We start from the raw sequence: 20,808 nt of genomic DNA, 5'->3' as shown, positions 1-20,808 counted from the left end.
TTCTTTTCAAAAACACTGAGCTCAAATAAAGATTTAAAGGAAAAAGGAAAGTCAATCCCCTAGAAAAAATTTGAAATTCGAAATTGAAACTGAAATAAAAATTACAGCTGTAACATGTAACCTAGTTTAAATGGAAAGCTTAAAAACCTCACTTGGCAAAAAACATTGATACCTTAGAAATCAACTTACATCTCTCTAATCACTAGAAATGCTCAGAAGAAAAATCTTAATTACTTTAACCTAGTGACAGATAAAAAAAATCATATTTTCCCATAGTTATGTAAGCCTTCATTCAGGCTCTCTGTTATTTAATGTAATAACTTTTCCGCCCAAATTCTTTGTGTTGTGCTTCCTCACTTCGGTAAACACATCTGACTCACTTTTGTTGTGAAGACTGCAGTTTTTAAACAAGACTGAAAGAAGTTTAAACTTTACAATTTTATTGACAGAATTTAACTAACTTATGTTACACACTCTTTTTTAACAAGTATTAATATATATAAATATGTATTATATGTATACTCCTGTAACTTGTATATCCTGTTGGGCTGAAATGTATACTTCTGTACTAAAAGAATGCTCATTTTCTTAATCCAAAAGGCATCATCTGCTGTGTAACACAGACTGTGTGAATATGCAGGGATGATTTAGCCACAAATTTGCTTGGTTATGCAGTAAACAAGCATAAACATTTCAACTGGATCTCCAGTTTTCTAAGGGCAGCTTCTGTGAAGTTTGTTTCCCTGTATCTTTAGGTATTTATGAGCTGTTCCCCTTAGATGGTGTTTGTGGTCACTGGGGTTCTGATCATGGTTCTAAGATCCTACAGCAATGGGCGTTAGCCAGTTCAGCCCCTCTCTTAAGCACACCCCATTTAGGGACTGTGGGCGCGTGCTGTGGATTTTAATGGGCTTGAGTAGCAGCCTGTCTGTTGGGGAGAATTCCTGCATCCCTTGTAGGTCAAGGAAATGTTTGTCTTGGTTTCACTCCTGTAATTTTCCAGATTTAAGTACCTCTTAATCTGGCATTCTGGTGCCACCAAAGTGCTACTTTGCAGCAAAGCTCTAATTAAAGATATACAAAATACATATATTCCAATCAGTGGCTAAGACAATCAATCAGCTAAGACAGTGGGGTTTGTGTTTTCCAGTGCATGTGTTCCATCAGGGAACCCAAATAATAGGGGCTTCACAGCCCACCATATTGTTCCCGAGCAATCATGGATTTGAGATTGCTCTGCAAGTATTTGCAGGTGTGAAGAAGAAGACTGCACTGCAGGTTGAATATGAAGTGCAGATAGGACACTGGACAAAAATGCTTTTGGAATGAAATGGAATAATGCGATAATAAACATTTCAAAACGATGCCAAACATAAAAAATAATATACTTGTTCTAAACAGACCTGTTCTTGGGAATCATTACATCTTTGCTTCATTGATCTGGCATGATTATTAGTTTAAGTGTATCATTATGAAGCGGAAAATGATGATGCTTTTCAGATGCCTGAACTGAAAAGTAGGGTGAATTGTTAATCAGAGACAAGCCTGTGAGTAGTTTGTTTATCTGACATAACTGTCATTTTTAAATGATTGACTAGTTTTTCTGAACTACTTAGAATCTGGGTCTCCAACAGTAAGGGGACGTGAGCAATCACATTGCCAAGGTGCATAGCCCTGCTGCCCTCAGCACCTTGAGAACCTGTCTATGTGGAATTTACATGGTCTCCCTATAACCATGTAGGTGTTCTTCAAAGTGCTCCAGTTTCCTCCCTCCTCTGAAGGACATGCAGGACAGTTTGATTGGTTACATTATCCTTCATTGACCCCTGCTTGCCATGAGGCATGGTACCTCATTACTGTCTCCTGTGAAGAGTGGCTCTGGTACCTTTCTGCCTGATATTCAGATTCAAGTATGGGCTGCATAGATGGACTGCACATATGTGGGTGGGGGGTGGGGTGTTCAAAATTTGAGCAACTCTGATAGTGTTTGCGGATAGGCCTACACATGGAGAAAGTCTAAATGCCTTTTAACCTAACCTAAAAGACTACTAAAAGATTACTAATCATGTTTCTGTTAAGCCTGCCAGGTGTTATTTAAGCAGAGTGCTTTAATTCTTCCGTGAAGTGTTTTTTCATTGATTTTTTGTAGTGATTCAATGTAACCAATTAGTGACCATACAAAAAATAGGTTGGCATTCTTTAGAATTCTTTTCATGCAAAAATGCAAAACGTTGATATAAATCAGAACAAGTTGGCGAGTGATAATGTACTAACATGTAAAAAGCAAGGATTGCCGCAATACTAGTGTTTTCTGTAAACTTATTCTAAATCAGTTGTGGCTGGTATCGGTCAGCAGGGTGTCTTCATTTTTTGGATTATAGTTTTATAAATATTCACAACCCCATCTAACGGGAAAATGTGAGTGGAAATCTCTCACCCTTTTTTATTTTGCTGTTCACCTGCTGTTTCTGAGTCTTAATGGCTCTACAAAGCAGTCCTTTTTTCACAGTGTAGGGAGTATATTATGCAACAACATTCATCTGTTTTCTCTCTGGCATTATGCAACTGTACAATGTTATTTTTAAAGAGGAGAGGAGTCTTATTTTCTTCAGCTGTTCCTAATTTTTGAGGTGGTGGCAGAGAGGGGTGGGGAATAACACTGTATAAATAAAAATAATATGTATTTTTAAATGTATGATTTTAGCAGGTTTGGGATTTTATTTAAAAAGGAAATTCTGTCTTCCCCTGCCCTTTTCTCTTTGTCCTTTTTGTTCTCGTCTTGCTTTATTGTCCTTTTTTTTGCTATTTTCTGCCTTTTTTGTTAGCTTCATCCACTCTACTATCCAGTCTTCAGGTGCTTCCATTATGAAAAAAAACAGGTTCTGTGCTGAAATGTTTTGAGAAATCATATGTTGAAGCCCAGACAAATAATCTGTGGATTTACAGTTATTCCCTGCCTTTAGTAAAGGTCCATCCATCCATTTTCTAAACGCTTTATCCAATACAGGGTCGCAGTGAAAATGGGGCATATCATGGCAAACAAGTGGCAAAAGACAGGATGCACCCAGGACATGGGATACTTGGGATGGGATACTTCAATCGCAGGGCACACTGACATGGGGCCAGTTTTTCCCAGTTTTTGCCAGTATGTCTTTGGACTGTGGGAGGAAACTGGAGTACCCGTCAAAAACCCACGTGAACACATCAAAACCATGCAAACTCCATGCAGCTAGCATCCCATGACCAGAATTGGACCCAGGGCCTCTGTGCCACCATGCTGCCCATTAGTAAATGTAAACAAAAGAAAATGGATAAAAATACATAACAGTCGTGATTGGATATTATGTAGTTAAAGTGAAGGTGTAGAGTCTAAATGGTAGGGGGCTTGGAGTGAGTGAATTCTGTTGAAGTGCTAGCAACCCTCTCCAGAGATTTTGTCACTGTGGCTACTGTAGTACTGGCCTGCCAGCTTCTGGAAGCTTCTGGGCAGGGGACTTGTGCAGCCCAAGGCCAGGCCCAGGGCAAGAGCTGGCTGCCTGGAGGGAAACAGTCCCAGCTGTTAGAGTAGCGGCCTGGCAGATCTCCTGGTGCATCCCTTGTGGGGATAGCAGACATGACTCAAATATGCTGGCTATACACCCGGCAAATTAATTTCTGTAAACAATTAATAACATGTCCTAATGGCATCCCTCTCAACTGGCTCCAGCAGAACATCAAAACCTGGTCACATATGTTCTCATTTAAGTCAAATTAGGCCCTGTTTCTAGGCCATAGTTGTAAGCCTAAGTGTGATACTCCAAGTCAGCACATGGAGATGTCTATTGAGAATGCGCAGTGCTGGAGGGCAGCATGTTAGCACATGATGGACATGCAAGAAGTACAGCACCTGCGACATCCTGACTGTCCAGTAAAAACCATCAAAGGAGGAGTTCTGACATAATGCGCACCTGAAGCCTGCTTCTAATAACAAAGCATTTTAACTCTGTTGAAAATACTGTACATGTATAATTGATCTAGACAGTTTCTGCATATATATCACTTTATCAGACTTTTTTTGTGATTGCTAAAATTTTGATGGAGAGACATTGATGTAGAATAATTATTTAGGTTGTTCCATTGTTTATTTTTTTACTTATCAGAAATACAATTATAAGAAGAAATGTCTCCTGTTTTTATTGTGATCTTGTACTGTTTAGGAGATATAATGAATAAGCATGGTAAAAGTATGGTCTGTTCCTTACGAAAACGTCTGTCCGTTGTATTAAAACCTGAATGCTGTCTGAAGAATTTTGAATTGCTACAGTATATTCCTTTCCCATGTGCACACGTAATAAATCTGTTTAGTACTGACTGCTGATTTTTTTTAAAGAAGACTTTATCCTTACAACTGTGTATGAATTTTCTTGTCTTTACAAAAAAAGCTCTTTGCCATTATAGGCTTAAAAAATGTAAGTTTCAAAATAACAGCACTAAAGGGAATGAATGGCTGTAGCTACTGCATGAGTGAACCGATAAATCTTGGATCTTATGCCATCTGCTTCAGGATATTGCAAAACCTTGGTAAAGTTGGTCCAAATTTGTACTGTTCGCTGCAACTGTAAAAGAGAAGTTAATAATTCTCAGGTTGTTCTTCCTTACTGATCATGGTTGTCTCATGATCCCTGAGACTGCAGAATTCTGAAGGGAACTCTACAGATAATTGAAAAACTAGTCTTTTGTTGGGTGTTTAATTGTATTAACACATACACACAAGAAAATGAATAATTTGTGATTTGTTTAGTTGAGTAGATTTGTGGTGGTTTGGGTGAAACATTTCAGCTTCTCACATAACCAAGTAAACATAAGCATGACAGAAGCTGCACAGTTTAGGAATAAATAACAAATATATAACACCTCTTGCTAAATTCACGTGACTAGTGTATTTATACACTGGAATTTTAGAAGAAGCTTCACCTGAAATTGAAAATCTTTCATGAGTAGTATAAGACGCTTTCTAGTAAACATAAAATAGCTGAATCTAAACACACTTTAAACAGGAGTGTGGAGGGTTAAAATGATTTTTGGCAAATATATGTGCATTTGCACATTAGTATGCAAGTGTGTATCCTCAAATAGTTCAATACCTTAAGCACTGCAGTTGTGTGCAGTAAATATTAGCTTTTCATATGAATACGGCCACCCTCTGATATTCAAAGGCAGAAATCGTTATTTTTTTTATTTGGCAGTAATTTGTAAACCCGCAGCAGACAGTTCGGTTACATTCAACAAACATTAGGTAACCATTTAATTCAATCAGCATTTTAAACCAAATTCTTTTTCTTGGTATCGCCCTTACTTGCAAATAAATGTGAAGCACAGTGAAAAAACATAGAGGGCTTTTGGTCGCCCACCACGGTCGATGAAACTGAATGATATATATATATAAAGATACAAAGAAGAAAGAAGGCTTCTCAAATTGAATTTGAGGAACAGACGCATAAATCACCAATAATGCGAGAGTCACCCTGGCAGGCTGTCAGGCCCAGGATAGGGGCCAGTGACAGGCAATCCAAGCAGTCACCACAGGCATGAAGAAAATGAAGAGCTCACTAGAAGCAGCGAGTCAGTGCAGTCACATTTTCCGTGGGCTTGAGTCCCAGCCACAGAGCTGTAAGCAACAGCAGTGGGATGAAGGGGAAGTCCACTTGTTATACCATTGGCACACTGTGTTCGGCTCCAGCCCTACACTTACTCACGAGCAGCGCTGTAGGTGTTCAGCAGGGATAGAATTCCTCTCTAAACAGTCCCTCCTCCGTCCAGTTTCTGTGGTAGAATTATGTTGCCGAGGATAATTTAGGTATCAACCGGCTGCGGCTTACCTTGTGTATTTTTTTGCCCTTCACTTGCCTGAATGTACCAGTGCATTTCAAGACAAACTGGAGTTCTTGCAGGCCTTACTTCACAAGACCTTTTGTGACAGGAGCCAGGGGTGTGTAAACTCTCTAGTTTTCCATCCAGACATGGATATGCCTAGTGCCTTTATTTATCTGTCTTGCTGAATATGAATGCTGCAGTCATCATGATCTGCTTTTCCGGCTACGTCATCATGTCTGTAGTTTTGTTAGCAACCATTACAATATATAATAAAACTGTGCTACCAGTTCACCTACAACATGTATAAAATATCCAGATGAAATTGTTTGAAGTGCATTTTTGCAGCTTCATTTAGCATTTTGCATTGAATTTCATTTAGTTTGTTGTGCCAGTAGAATTACCTGGAAAATATTAAATGACTTTTAAGTCCTGATGTAGCTGTAGCTAAAAAGCAAGGTGTGTTTCAGAGCAGCAAAGAGGTTTTGAAAATATAATAATGAAGACCTTTAACTGCTTTGAATGAGAAGCCATTTGTGAATGTATTTATTTTTAGACTTTTGGTGCTTTGGTGCAAAACAGAATACATAATATGGCAACACGCAAATGTAGCAAATTGTATCCACGTTTAGATGGAAGATTTTTTTGCGTGTTTTGATTGGGATCTGCAAGACACAGATGAAGTCAGTATACACAGGAATTCCCCTTGTTTCAGGAAAAGGTTAATAGGCATAAAAAGGATAGGAAAGAGCAGTAAGCTTCCTTTTTCCACACTCCTTTTCCCCTGTGAGCCAGCAATTCGCCAGAGAATGGGTGGAATGTAACAATCCCAGTTCTCCAAGACTACGCCTTCTCTATGACTTTCTGTTTTTTAATTTAAAGTGCAATTATAAAAGCTCATTCACATTGTGCTGCTATTCAGCAATTTAGTCATAGCTGGCAGGAAATTCCTATTTGCTGTCTTTCACATCCTAGTGGTATTGAAGAACAACAAGAAAGCTGCGGTGCTGAAAAAAGTTTATTAAAGGTGTTAAACTCAAGGCATAAAACTACTTCTGAGACCGGTCTTGACAATCGTCTCTGCAGAATTTAGAAGTACAGCTATAGTTGTATGTGAATTTCTAATCCATTGCATTTTGTTCAATACACTCTGTTGTCCCCGTTAGAACCTTCCAAAATAGGAATTATTAAATGAACAGCATTTCAAATGGAGAACCTATCTATGGTCTGTATTGATCCATTTTATACAGCCCTCTATGGAACCCAGCTTTCACACTAATAATGGCATCACAAGCAGTTACTTGGTTTCCGTCGATTTGGTTTTAGAGCATTGTAAATTTCCTATTGGATTTGAGCAGTGTTGCTGCTGACTAAGCTGCGGCTAACGCTCATTCTTTTTGAGCAAACACAGAACACATTTTAATCTGCACTTCTTAGACACTTTTGACAGAACTGTAGCTTTCCTAAAGGGCTTCACAAGGATTATGAATAGCTTAACAGTGTAAGTGAATCATACAATGTAATTAAAATTAAAAACATTAACATTTAATTAGAAAAGAAGCAGTCTAAAATATCAGAGTATTTTGTACACTACCTTCTATATCCTTTTACCGAAGACACAACACATGAGCGGATCCGGTCAGAAAGCCTAATTAGTGAAAGTCCTCCAGATAGATAGATGTTTTTTCTTTGTGTATGATATGTAAGCAGTCCCTTGGTGCAAATTCTTTGATTAAATTCTAATTTCTATTCAGAGTTTGTAGAACATAACGAACAACAGATTAAGCTAAGACACTAAGTCCTGCCTCATTACATAGATTATTTTTCTGCTAAACATTATCTTGTTAAACTTCTCACCCAAATTTGGTTTTGTGTTTTCAAACGGTGTCTGCTCACCCACTGCAGCAGTACCCCTGCTAGTGCTGAGGATCCTTCAAAGCACTGGCGAGTTTTGATTGTAGAAGTAGTCCAGTTGCGATCCCCCTGAAATTCTGTGTGCGATCTCTGCTTCAGCTTGGCAGTTAAGTTTTCAATGTGTCCACCTAGTGGGAACTTTGACAGAAAAATGGCAAGGCAGTCTAGGACACAGCGGACTGTAATTGCACCACAGATATACTGTGAAGCAGTGCTCTGCAATAAGTTTTCAAAACTTCTATCACAGCTATGTCTTCATTTCCAGGTTTATTCTTGAAAACCACTACTTATATTTTTGGCTGTAACTGCTATCAGCATTTTTGTGAATTAGACTGTTTTGAAATACTATGCCTGAGCACACCCCAAATTTAAATTTCAAAAATATAAATAACGTTGGAGTGCTTGCCTTTCACTGATGCTTTCAATTTATAGCTTGATTTTGAATTTGGTGAATGTGAAGCTTCAGGAAATACAGATATTTTTTTGTTATTACAGGCTTTGTGTTTCATTAAGGTTTAATTTTACTCTTTTCATTAATGTAACTGTCATTTTAAAGAAGCAGGACACCTTTCTTAATCTTTTATGAAAAGTAAATTATAAATGAAATCTATATCCAGGAAGGTTTTAATGTTTTGAGACTGTAGACCTTGGTGTTTTCGTGACTGTAAACATATGAGCTATAAACATATGAGCTGCAATTTTGCTTTATTGAACTGTTTATCTTTTGTCTTTTCAGGAGTCGGAAGATTCAAATCCGGAACATTCCCCCTCACCTTCAGTGGGAGGTCAGTTCTTCAGTTTTGTTTCTTTATATGAATTTGTTTTTACTCCCTTTATCTTACATAGATATAGAAAAATAAGCACAACCTTGGTCAGTGCAATTTCAAAATTGTTTTTTTCTTCATAGAGCTATTGCTTGAAAATATTAAATTTGAGATTGCTGTTGTCAATATCTGTTTGTCTAACATTTTCTTGCCAAATATTATTGTTCATTTTTTAAAAGGAAAACATATGTTGAGCAGACTCCTCTGCGAGACACTGTATGGTTTCTTAAGCAGTTTCAATGCCAAAGTTGCCATTCCTTTATCCAATCTGGCTGAATTCTTGTTACCATTTATGCACCTTCTTATTAGTGTCATGTTTTAGTTTTTGGGCCTGAAAAGCTTTAAAAAAATCATATTAGCTCTTTTGAATGTGCAACACTTCATGCAAATGATTGCTCTTAAAACCTTAGGAAAGTAACTATAGTGCAGCTTTTTAATAGTTTTTTCTAGCAGTATTTGATCTGTCACTTTTATCATTTAGACCCTTTATGTGTATTTTTTTAAGAGCGAGTAAGTGTAAAAAAATATACTTTGTTTAATATCAGTACATTTGCTACAACTGTTTATTTTTCATAAGTGAAGTTTTTCATTGATTTATATGCTCTATACAGTTTATATATCTGTCAGCATCTATACAGTGCAAAATGAGAGCATTCTTGAGGGTGATCTCTATGGGATACCACTTTTAGAGTTTTAAAGAAAAGATTAGAGGAGGTCAAAACTTTGCCCATTTCCACCTACCAACATAAATACTACTGGCTTGCATTGATTTGTTTTTACATCCCTTCCACCACCCACATCGTCACCCTTGCTGCAGCTCCCTAGCTCATTCCTTATTAAAAGCAAAGAGTTGCAACAGCCCAGTCCTTACAAATCGCTTCTACAGTACCGTCTATCATACAAATATTTAGACAGAGATGCCTCTTCAGCAGCTTTGAATGATGTCAGACTGAGAGAAGACTCCTTTTGTACTGAATGGAAGCAGTTTTCTTCCAGTTAGTGCATTGGACTTTATAAACTACATCTTACTCTTTCCAGGTTGTGACAGACTAAAGTAGCAACATGTAAGGAGGTGTAAAGCTTCAGTTTTTGAAACCCTGCTGCTTGTGGTTCAAAACTGTAAACCAAGCTTTTCTTAATATTCCATTTACCAGTGCTGGTTGTTCTTCAAACACACCTGTTTCAGTCTTTACTGTTATAGTCAGCTTGCACCACCAAACCTGGTAGAGTAGGTGTGTTTTAGCTCTATATTTTATTCAAAGCTGTTTGTTTTTTAGGAATTCCTAGAAAGAGGCATGCTGCCGAGTTGCTGCCTGCAAATCAGAATCCCTCTGAGGCATCTGCTGTAAAAGCTGACCCACTTTTTCTTTTGATTTGATTTATTTCTTATTTTTGTGCCCCTGTGCTGTAACGTGCAGCATGTTTGGCTGGTATAATGTATGGGTTACATTGTGTCTACAACACAGTGGTTAACCTGGATTTCAGGGGTGTGAGGCAGGTTTATTTTAAGGATTCAGGCAGGCAGGAATCATTAGCAGCTAAAATAAGTAGCGCACAGTGATAGTTTAAAACTACTAGAAGAAGGACCAATAATGCTCCAAAAATTTGTATATTATACAGTGCCTTGTAAATTTATTCAGACCTTTCCTTTGGTGTCCCATTTTATTAAATTATAAAATAATGCATATATACTTTAAACTTAATATTGTAATCAAAATTTTAAGGTTTAGATTAAAGACTTCTAAGGGTCAGTTACAGTAAATGTTAGCAAAAAAAAAGAAAATAATGAAATATGTTGATTCCTTAAGTATTTAGACCCCTGAAATCAATAAGTAGTGGAGGTACCTTTGGCAGCAACTATAGCTGCAAGTCATTTTAGCAACTTTGCACATTGGCTTGGTGCAATGTTTGCCCATTTATCTTGGCAGATTTATTAAATCTTTCTCAGCTTGCTTGAGGATCACTTATCGAGAGCTGTTTTCAAGTCTTGCCACATATTTCAATAGGATTCAGGTCAGGACTTTTAACATTCACATCAGGACATTCACTTTCTTTTTCTTACATTAGTCAAATGTAGCTCTTGTGTTTAGAGTCCTACTGAAAAGTTAATTTTTGTCTTTCTTTTTCAGTTGGAAGCAGGTTTTCCTCTAATATTTGCCTGTATTTTGGTCCATCTATGTTTTCATCTGTGTTAACAATCTTCCCAATCCCTGCTGATGAGGAGCAGAAGTATACTATAACACCTCTACTACTGTGTGTGAGAGTAGGGATGGTGTTGACTGAGGAATGGACAATATTGGTTTTTTGTTAGATGTAATGGTTTGTTGTAAACCCTATGCAGGATTTCAGATGTTTTTTAGTTCCATGTAAGCCCTCTTCATGGAGTGAACTGGATATGGCTGACCTGTGGATATTTTCTCCCATCTCAGCCACTAAACCCTGTAGAATGTTCAAAGTCGCCATTGGCCTCACAGTGGCAACCCTAATCATTTTCCTTATTTGACCAAGTGTTCAGTTTGAAAGGACAGCCTGATCTAGGACGTATCTAGGTGCTTTACACTTGCTAATGATAGAACTTACCATTCTAAAAGAGATACTGAGGGTTTTTAAAAATCTTTTATACCCTTCTCCTGAGCTGTGCTTTTATATTTTACCTCTGCGATTTTTTTAAATTTTCTTGGTCTTCAGGGTTGAATCTTTGGTTGAAATTAACTGTCTGAGGGACCTTGCAGAGACAGGTGTATTTATTCTGAAAACATGTGAACTCCTATTATTGCATAAAGAGGCCACTCAGCTATTTGTATGGCTCATAAAAGTCATTATCATGTCATTTGCCAAACTGCTTTATACCATACGGTGTCGTGGGAAGCTGGAGCCTACCCAGCGAGCAACAAGCAAAAGGCAGGGTACACCCTGGATGGGGCGCTAGTCCATCGCAGGGCAAGTGCAAGCCAATCATACATGGGGACCACGGTAAAGGCCGCTGGCAGCTGGCCTCATTAAATTAATTTTGCTTAACTAAATTATTTAGGTTTGTATAAATGATGCAATCGTGACATGTTTCTTTCATATTATTTTCTTTTTATGTTTTCTTTAAATGTGTAGAGTTTCTCAGTTCTCTCTCTAGTTGTATATGTTGTTCTTGTGATTAATGAATTTTGGAAAATAAAAAAGTTGAAAAAAATAACATGATAATAACTCATAGCATCAATGTGTATGATAGTATTAATGAGTGATATGTGTGATCTGATTGTATTTTGTTATTTCTTCATAGGTTTTGGATAGTCTTTTAGCACAGTATGGCACTGTAGAAAACGTGGAACAAGGTAACATATTCATATTACAAACTTCAGGCTGAATGTAATAATACTTTTAGAGTATTTCTGCCAAACATCGCTGAAACGGGCACTTTGCATCCTGTTGTTTTCCTACTTGGTATCAGGTTATATGAGTGTCTGACAATATTTTTAATTGCATTTGTATGTATTTTGTAATATACATATATTACCTCATGTGTCTTGCCCCTTGTGCACCTCTAGCATTGACTAGTTCACTTTATTCAATGTGACTTACTGCTGCATTTCTTGGCACTGGCCTGAGAACAACAGAGACAAATCATGTTCATTGCAGTTATTTTTTAAATATTCATTCAGAGTAGTAGATAGCAGTGAACTGGTTTGTACCATGGGGATGGACAGTTTTCTTCAGACAAGATAAAATAAAAAAATAGATGATGACGTATTAATGTTTTTCTCACTCCGCATTAAATTCCTGCAGCTATCCCATATCTCCCTCAATTATATAGCCCTCCAGGTTTTGATCTAAGGACCATTAAAATACTTTCTAACAGGTGTAATGGAACATCAGTGGAACAGGTCTTTGAGTGCACCACCAGCAGCACTGCAAGCCTCTACTATCTCACCACTGACACTATGTATCCTTACAGTAGAATGTTTCATATAAATAATATCAAAGTAGGCCAGACTGCAATGATGTCAAAGGAGGGAATATGAAGACTTAAAATGCACCACAACAACTGTTTAGCTGCAAAAGTTTGTGCACCATTAGATCTATCATCTCAGTTAAGGACGGGTGCACTAAAACATGAGCACATGATTAGCAAATGATTAGCTGATCATCAGGAAGTGATTCCACCTGTATATAAAATTAGAAACTTTGTCACTTTTGTCTTAAGCACTGTGATAACAATTCATGCCTAAATCAAAAGACAGTCAGTGATAAGACTGTGACAGTCTTAGAGACAGAATTGTTGCTGCTTATCAGTCTGTGAAGGGTAACAAAGCATTTGTAAACAATATGAAGTTCCATCATTCCACAGTTAGAAAGATAATGTAGGAATGGAGGAAATTCAAGACCATTGCCATTCTAACCAGGAGCAGCCATCCTACTAAATTCTTTCCAAAATCTGACTGAAAATATGATGCTCCTAGAACTCAAAGATCTCCAAGGTTACATCCAGGGATCTGCAGGCCTATGTCTCTATGGCAAATATGAGAGTTCATGAGTCAACCAACAGGAAAAGATTGAATAAGTATGGTTCTTGGAAGAATAGCTCTCTGTGAAGAACATTGGTGCATGGCCTAAGTTTGCAAAACAGCACTTTCATGGAAAACACGGAACAATGTGCTCTGGAAAGATTAAATTCAAAAGTGAATTTGTTTGGCCATAATGCATAATATTTTTATCATATTTGGAGAGACTAAATACTGCCTTTGAACAGAAGAACCTCAATCAACCATCAAGCATGATGGTGAGTGTTGATGGATTGGGCCTGCTTTGCTGCCTCAAGACCTGGGTGTCACAATCTTCATCCCTCCTCTAGAGGGCGCTCTGACCCTTTTGTATTTTAGTTTCATTATCACGTTCACCTGCCCCTTGTTCCGTCCATTATTTAAACCTCGTTCCTCTGAAGCTCATCGCTCTGCATTGCAAGATGGATGATTGGAGACCCGACTTGCATCAAGTCGCCCTACGTCCGCGGCTTGAGGGCATAGGCTTCCGAACGGAGTCCTGACCAAGCTGAGTCTGGGGCTCGGAGCCCCTGGTCTCGTTACTTTACTTTTAACTTTCATGTTCCTAGTTCCATGTCCCCATTCCCTGTTTTTGTCCGTGTCTTGTCTTGGATGGATCTCCTGGTTTTGGATTATGGGCTGCTCCCCGGTTTTCCTATTTGGACTGTCTTGGACTCGTTTGCCTGCGCTCCCCCCATGCATCTGGATCACTGTTGACACCACCCCCTGTTCGCCATCCCTTCCATTCCTCACCATGTTTTCCCTGTAGCCCTTCTCCAGTCACTTCTGGATTATACCGTCTGCACAGGGTCCAAAACAAGCACAGTTACACTGGGTGCCTTGCTATCATTGAGTCCACCATAAATTCCTCACTATACTCAATGTATTCTAGAACAAACAAGCAAACCTATGACAGAATGGCTTGCAAAAAAAGATATTCAGGATTTTGGAGTGGCCAAGTCAAAGTCCAGACCTAAACCCTAGAAAGATGCTGTGGTGGAACCTGTGCATGCAAGAAAGTTCTGAAACATCACAGAAATAAAGCAGTTCTCTGAGGGAGAGTGGGCCATAATTCCTCCCAGGTCATGTGAGAGACTGATTAACTCTTACAGGAAATTTTTAATTAAGTTATTACTTAAGTAAGTTATTACTACTAAAAATGGTACCGCAAGTTAGTGAGTCAAGGTGTGCACTTTCACACAAAATATTGAATGCTGACTTATGTTTTAAATACATAATGACAAAGTAGACTTTTTGTATGTTATTTGTTAAATAAGGTTAGTTGTATCTCAGCATAGTATCATGATCACCCAAGATCATAACAGAATAATGTACAAACAACGAGATATATTTTTCCAGCACCTCTGTACACTTTCAGAACTCTGAAATAGCTGCCACAGCATAACACCTGTAACGAACGAGTTCTTTCAGGGCCCTATGCAGACCTATAATATATGTTTCCTCAGTATAAATCATATTTTGAATTCAGTTTTGAGACTTTCTTAGTGATACAGGAGACTCAAGGTTAATTTAAACACAAATTGGAAAAAAAACAAAGGCTTACAAATAAAGTTGAAGATTTGGCGAAGCAAGGTCTCCAGCTCACATTTCACTTAGAGAGGCAGAATTTACTATCACTTCTCTTTCCACGTGAATTTTGAAATTCCTGGATTCAACCCAGTAGCCTAAGGAGGGTTTAAAGTGAAATCATACAACTAAAAATGTAAGCAAGGAATCACATACATTTTTATAAGGGGGGGTGTAAAATTGAAGAGAAGTGGGGTAACAAGGCCATCTGTTCAAGCTGGCACCTGTCTTGAAGTTGTTATTGTGTTGGAATGCAGAGGAGCATACTGTAAATCTCAATGCCAAGATATCTGTAGTGTTTGATCAGGTACAGCCAGATGTAAGCAGGCCTTCCCAACTTTAAAACAATGGGAGTAATACCAATTTAGACCATTTAGAATTGTATACCCTATAGAGCACCAAAACCACCTAACATAGCAGCAAATGAGGGAGGCATTGTAAGACTTTCTACATAAAGCAGCAAATACACAATGATGAATATTATTAAAAGCAAGGAGGATAAAATTAGTAGATTGACAAGCAGCCAGTATTGGAGGTGCCAAAGACAAGAAGAATAAGAAAAGTCAAAGTGGACCAATACCCATAGGAATGGCAAACTTGAGAGATCACTTGTTGCCCATCAGCATTATAGCTGAAAAAGTTAAGATACAATTTTATCCATATTAATGAAACCTGATGCCAAATCCTCAAAATCCAGAACTAAACATAAATAGTCCCACTCAAGATGATGAAAAGCCTCCTCAGTATCTATTTACAGTATTACATAGGGTGGGTCAGTATCTGTAGTCATGGGTATAATGTGGGGAAACATTAAATGAGAACTGTGGTAAAACAATATCAAACAAGTATAGCAAATGAGTATTGAAATCATAAGTTACGTTTTTAGTGCCTGTTATTATAAATTGGCTGAGAGGTTAAATATATTCTGTGTATCTCCTACACCAAGAATCAGAAATATATACTGAATTACAAAAATGTCTGTATGCCTCAGAAACTAGTTCTCCCCAGTTCGTCACCCCCTTACACTTATAAAGAAATAAAAAAAATAATTTAAAACCTACTTTGTTCTCTGTAGAAGAGAGGTAATACTTATCTGCAAATCTACAAACATCTTGTTGTTTAAAATGAGATTATTATCAACATATATTTTTTCTCATTTGCAGCATTCAACGGCTAGCATTTTTAGTACATGAATGTAGCTCACACATTCCAGGGCAAAATAGAAACATTTGTCAGATTACATGTATCAAAAACCAAATCCAATGTCAAATAGCAATTAAAGTCTTGAATATATAAAAAATACATAACATCTGATAAAAATAGAGGGATAGAGATAGAGGGACCTGAATTAAGTCTATAATCTTACTATTTAACAGAGTACCACTTCCCTTCCCCCCAAGAATGATGGTTTTGTGATAATTTTAGAAGATATGTTTAGAATAAGTGTTTTAAATTCTCAGTCAATGCTCCATCCGAGGAGGACACCACTGCCATTTATCACCAGCTGCTAATCCATAGACATTTGTGGCAGAGCGGCCATTTTAGCCACTTCTAGAGAGTCTTTCAGTTTCCTTTTACTTTGGGAGGAAGCAGATTATGGGGGGAACCCCAGGCCTTTACAGACCCTCCAAGAGCCAAAATTAAATAAAAATGAGTCTGGTAGCAGTAATTATACTATAAAATCTCCCTGATACTACTCCCCTTCACAACACAGTCTTCATTATAATGCACAGCATTAGTTTGCAAGAGTTTGCAAGATCCTACATTCCAAAAATACTAATTCAAAACATTGGAGCAACTTCTTTTAACTGATTTGTTATCTTTTCATGGAATTAATTTTTATACTATGATGCCCGAGTGAAAATGAAAACAATGGCACAGAGCAATGTATTTTCTCATAAAACTATATAATGAAGTAATATACAATGACAGCCCTGTAGGAAGTAATTTAGTGTTTGATCCATGCATATCAATAATCCAGAGGTTAATTCAGAGGTCAATACAGTGGTTCACTCTAATTTTGACCTATTAAATCACAGCCCTGCATTTTCATATTCAAACGACATCTGGAGGATTAAGAACATATTGTGAATGTAGTGTTTCAAGTTATTGCTTCTGTCAATGGTCTGCTTAGTTTAACAAAAATGAAACAGTAGAGAAATGACTCAGGAAGGACAATCCATATGGACAATGAGCACAATATTGTATTTCTGTGAGTAATTCTCCATTATCTGTTCTGTGGGTGCTATTCATAAATGAGGTGGGTATTTTGATTTAAAACTGTTTTTTGCTACTGTTATCTATCTCCTGTCCAGTTAAGTTTTGATCTCACTGTCAACAGAAATGAACATCTTGTTTCCAAAGTTTAACAGGTGCCTCTGAACTGTATTTACTGTTAGAGCAGGTTGGGAGAAAACTGCTAGACCTTTGCTGATCTTAATTTCACACAGCTGCTCAAACAACAGGCAGACCTCAAGACCTACAGTATGTGACAAATGACCTGATTTTTTTTCTCTCTCCCACAGTTAACACTGACACAGATACAGCTGTTGTGAATGTCACATATGCAGCCAAGGAGCAAGCAAAAGTGTAAGCCAGGAGGGTCTTCTCCTTTTGTGTTTTGATTTTTACACATTTTCACATTTTATCATGAAATATAATGAATATGATCCCATTGTGTGGGCTAATTCCACTGTTCAGATCTTCCCTTCAAGACTAAACTAATCTTTCCATTACTGGGTGGTCAGTTCTGTAATCAACATATTTAACAGCAGCAATTAATATCACCGATAAGGATAGTTCAGGGAGTTTGGAACCTGATGTAGACCTTTGCACCTTTTTTTATATTCTATGTATGTTTATTCAAAATGTATGTATTTATATATACCTATATTTATATTTATATTAATTTATATTTAAGTGAGCTCTTTTCTTTAGAAAAATTAGTAGTTGGTGCTATGGATCCAGAGCCCAGTCATGTGGGGGGGATAAGGGGATTTAAATGCTTAATATGGTTCATATGTAATATGGTTACAGTAGTGGGCTGTAAAGTACATTTCATATTTCCTCTAATAAAAAAGACTTACATACAAGTTAAACCTAGAAATCTTACTATTTTTACTCACCCTGTTTGTAAAGGTTAAACCTCTGTTTATTTTTGCCTGAGCGTTTTTAACCCTTTCTTAATATATTTTTGTGTATTGTGTCAATCCAATTGAAGGTTAAGCCTTGGTTAATTTTCTTATGTTTTTATCCAATTAATGGTGTGATTTTAGTACGCTGCTTTGTGGTGTATTTATCCACCTCCACTAGGGGCACAGGGGCATTTTTTGTGTGACTGTCCCTCTTGACCATCTTTGAGGGACAGCTCCAATGCTGGATGATACATTAAAGTATTTCACAGGGTTTTACCAACTAGAATTTATTGCCATTAGGAAGCAAAGAAATATACAGAACTAGGAGTATAGCGTTTTTTTATGAAATATATAGAAAACTTTCAAATGTCCTGTAAGTTTGTAGTTTCAAAAGCAGTGGTCACTTCTCTGTTCATTTTGTGATAGAATCTGAACGTTATGGGCCATTCTTAAACTTGGCTATTGAGAAAACTTAAAATTTGGCCAGATCTTGTTATGCTTATCAAACACTCTGAGTTTCACTCTAGGAGTCTTAATCAGTCGATCGGTGTCCTTCTCACCCCAGGGCTATTGAGAAGTTGACGGGGCACCAGTTTGAGGATTACTCCTTCCGAGTGTCTTACATCCTGGATGTGGATGCTGCACCCCCGCCACAGAGTTCGCGGTCTCGACGAGGTGGCCGGCAGTCACGTGACCAGGGAGCTTCTCAGGCTGGGCCCTCAGGGAGCCCAGCTGGGCCCCGGCACAAGCAGCATGACTTCCCCCTGCGCATGCTAGTACCCACACAGTTTGTGGGGGCCATCATTGGCAAAGAAGGGCTCACCATCAAGAATGTCACCAAGCAGACCCAGTCCAAGTAAGTAAGTGTGGCCTTTGCGGAAGAACCACCATTTTTGTTGTCCAATTGAGCAGAGCTGTGAAACAGCACTCCCCAGAGGTAGTGTTCCACTGAGACAGAACGGAGATACTCCTTGTCACATCATGTCATTCTTCCATTGTCTCCATAATTGTGCTGTGAGTCTGTCTGCTTCCAAAAAATTAACATCGTTCACAGGAAGCCTATCCATATTCTTTTAAATTTGACACAATCATTAACATACTAAACATTTTTAATGTTTTATATTTCCCCTTAATTTCTGAAAATGTTAGTAAGAGTAAACAGTGTCATAGTGTGTACTGAAGAGAAATTGGAATACACATCTCTTGTTGTTTGACCACAGGGCATTTTTGCATGGATTTGAGGTCAAGAAATTAGAATAGGCAGGATTATAAAAGTCTTTATCTTTAGGTGGAACAGAAGGTTTCAGAATAAAATTACCTGGACAGAAGAATGTGTCACTCATGTAATTTTTAGAGGAGTGGACAGGATTCATGTCCCCACTCTTTTTTCATTTCAAATGAAAAAATGACTTTTTCAGTTGGAGGCTAATTAAAAGGATCCAGCAGAGAGCAATAGGATACTGTACTTACTAGATGGTTTTCTTGTGATCTCAGCATGGAAGCTGATATTTCATACTTATGGTATTTCCAAAGAAAAACACAATGGGCATGTGTACCGTATATACTGTGCAGTATGGACCTTCAAGGTGTATATCAATTTGTATTAATGTGTGCGTACCCTTCAGTTCTGTAGCATTATATGTGGTACATTGATATAAATTATTTCTGAACTTATGGATTTTAGTATGGGGTGGTTGCCGTGCTTGGACCCTGGGTTCAATTCCTGGGGTTTACTGTGGGTACTCTGTCTTTTCCCCACAGTCTAAAGAGATCTTGGTAGGTTAAAGGGGAACTGCAATGCTATTTTCATATTTCAGGGTTAGAAAGAATCAGAACTGATGAGTGCATTTCAAACCACATTAAAAATAAAATGTCCTTAGTAATTTGTAAAACCTCCAATTTACATCACAAATTAGACAAAATTTCCAGGTACGCACAGCACCATATTCTGCAATTCAGAACGGGGCAACAAAACTTCTGGTGATGTGAAGTGGACTTATTGCATTGTAAAGAAGCAGGCTTGTGAATACATTTCTTTTAATGAAACAGAAATATTGCTCTTGAGTTCGAGTTTGAGACTTTTGCTGACAAATTCTACTTACTTCTTCACTCTGCATGTACAGTAGATCACGTTGGAATATTTTTGCAGTGAAATGTCTGCCACACCACTTGTACTTTTTTGTTCATACATTGCATTACATTAGTGATTACAGTGACCAGTGAGCAGGAAGGGTTGCTCTCGCCCGTGACGAGACCTAGGGTTTGCAACAAGATTGCAACTTGCAGTACTTTTACAAAGTTCAAGACTTTGTGCTTAATTAGAAATGTGTAACATTTTTCTATACTGTCAATTAATTAATTTTGTTAAAGAGAGTTAATAACCAATCTGAGAAATTGGAACTACAAGTTCCCTTTAATTAGCTTCTGGCCCTGGTGTGAGTGTGTCATGTTTGTGTCTGTGTTTGTGACCTGCAGTGGACTCTAGTCCTGTCTAGGGTGTATGCTGCCTTGTGCCTGTTGCTTGCCAGGATAGGCTCTGGCTCCTCCATGACTCTGTAAGAAGTAATTAGAAAATGGATGGGATGAATGGATTTTAATAATGCAATGACATTTCATACAATTACATGATAGCAACTGTTAGTAAGCAAAAGGAACAGTTGCTGCATTCTATACCCCTAAGTATGTAGCATGGTTATAAAAGGGTTATTCTGACTGTATAAAATATTACTAATCCCTTGGTTCATTTTGGCTCATTTTGGACCCATTTGTGAATAGGTATGAGGGTGTGTTGTGTATTCCAGGGTGGATATCCATCGGAAGGAGAATGCTGGAGCTGCGGAGAAGCCCATCACCATTCACTCCACTCCTGAGGGAACCTCCTCTGCCTGCCGAATGATCATGGAGATCATGGAGAAAGAGGCCAGTGAGACCAAGACGTGAGTCTGACTATCTTAAAACATCTTACAT

General features: G+C 37.9%; 1 protein-coding gene across 3 annotated transcripts in view; it reads left to right on the top strand.

Moving 5' to 3' along the window:
* Nucleotides 1-20,808, top strand: part of igf2bp2a (insulin-like growth factor 2 mRNA binding protein 2a) — a 101,394-nt gene that overhangs the window by 59,798 nt on the left and 20,788 nt on the right. For all 3 annotated transcript variants that reach the window (XM_088607310.1, XM_088607309.1, XM_088607308.1), the window contains exons 3-7: nt 8,501-8,549; nt 11,863-11,914; nt 17,233-17,296; nt 18,407-18,697; nt 20,643-20,777. In XM_088607310.1, coding sequence (XP_088463436.1) covers nt 8,501-8,549; nt 11,863-11,914; nt 17,233-17,296; nt 18,407-18,697; nt 20,643-20,777 — 591 coding nt within the window. The remainder of the gene's footprint in view (nt 1-8,500; nt 8,550-11,862; nt 11,915-17,232; nt 17,297-18,406; nt 18,698-20,642; nt 20,778-20,808) is intronic.

Source organism: Lepisosteus platostomus, chromosome 14 (assembly GCF_059453375.1).
Source record: "Lepisosteus platostomus isolate fLepPlt1 chromosome 14, fLepPlt1.hap1, whole genome shotgun sequence".
NCBI lineage: Eukaryota > Metazoa > Chordata > Actinopteri > Semionotiformes > Lepisosteidae > Lepisosteus > Lepisosteus platostomus.
Note: the sequence above shows the minus strand (reverse complement) of the source record. Positions and strands in the feature narration are given on the sequence as shown.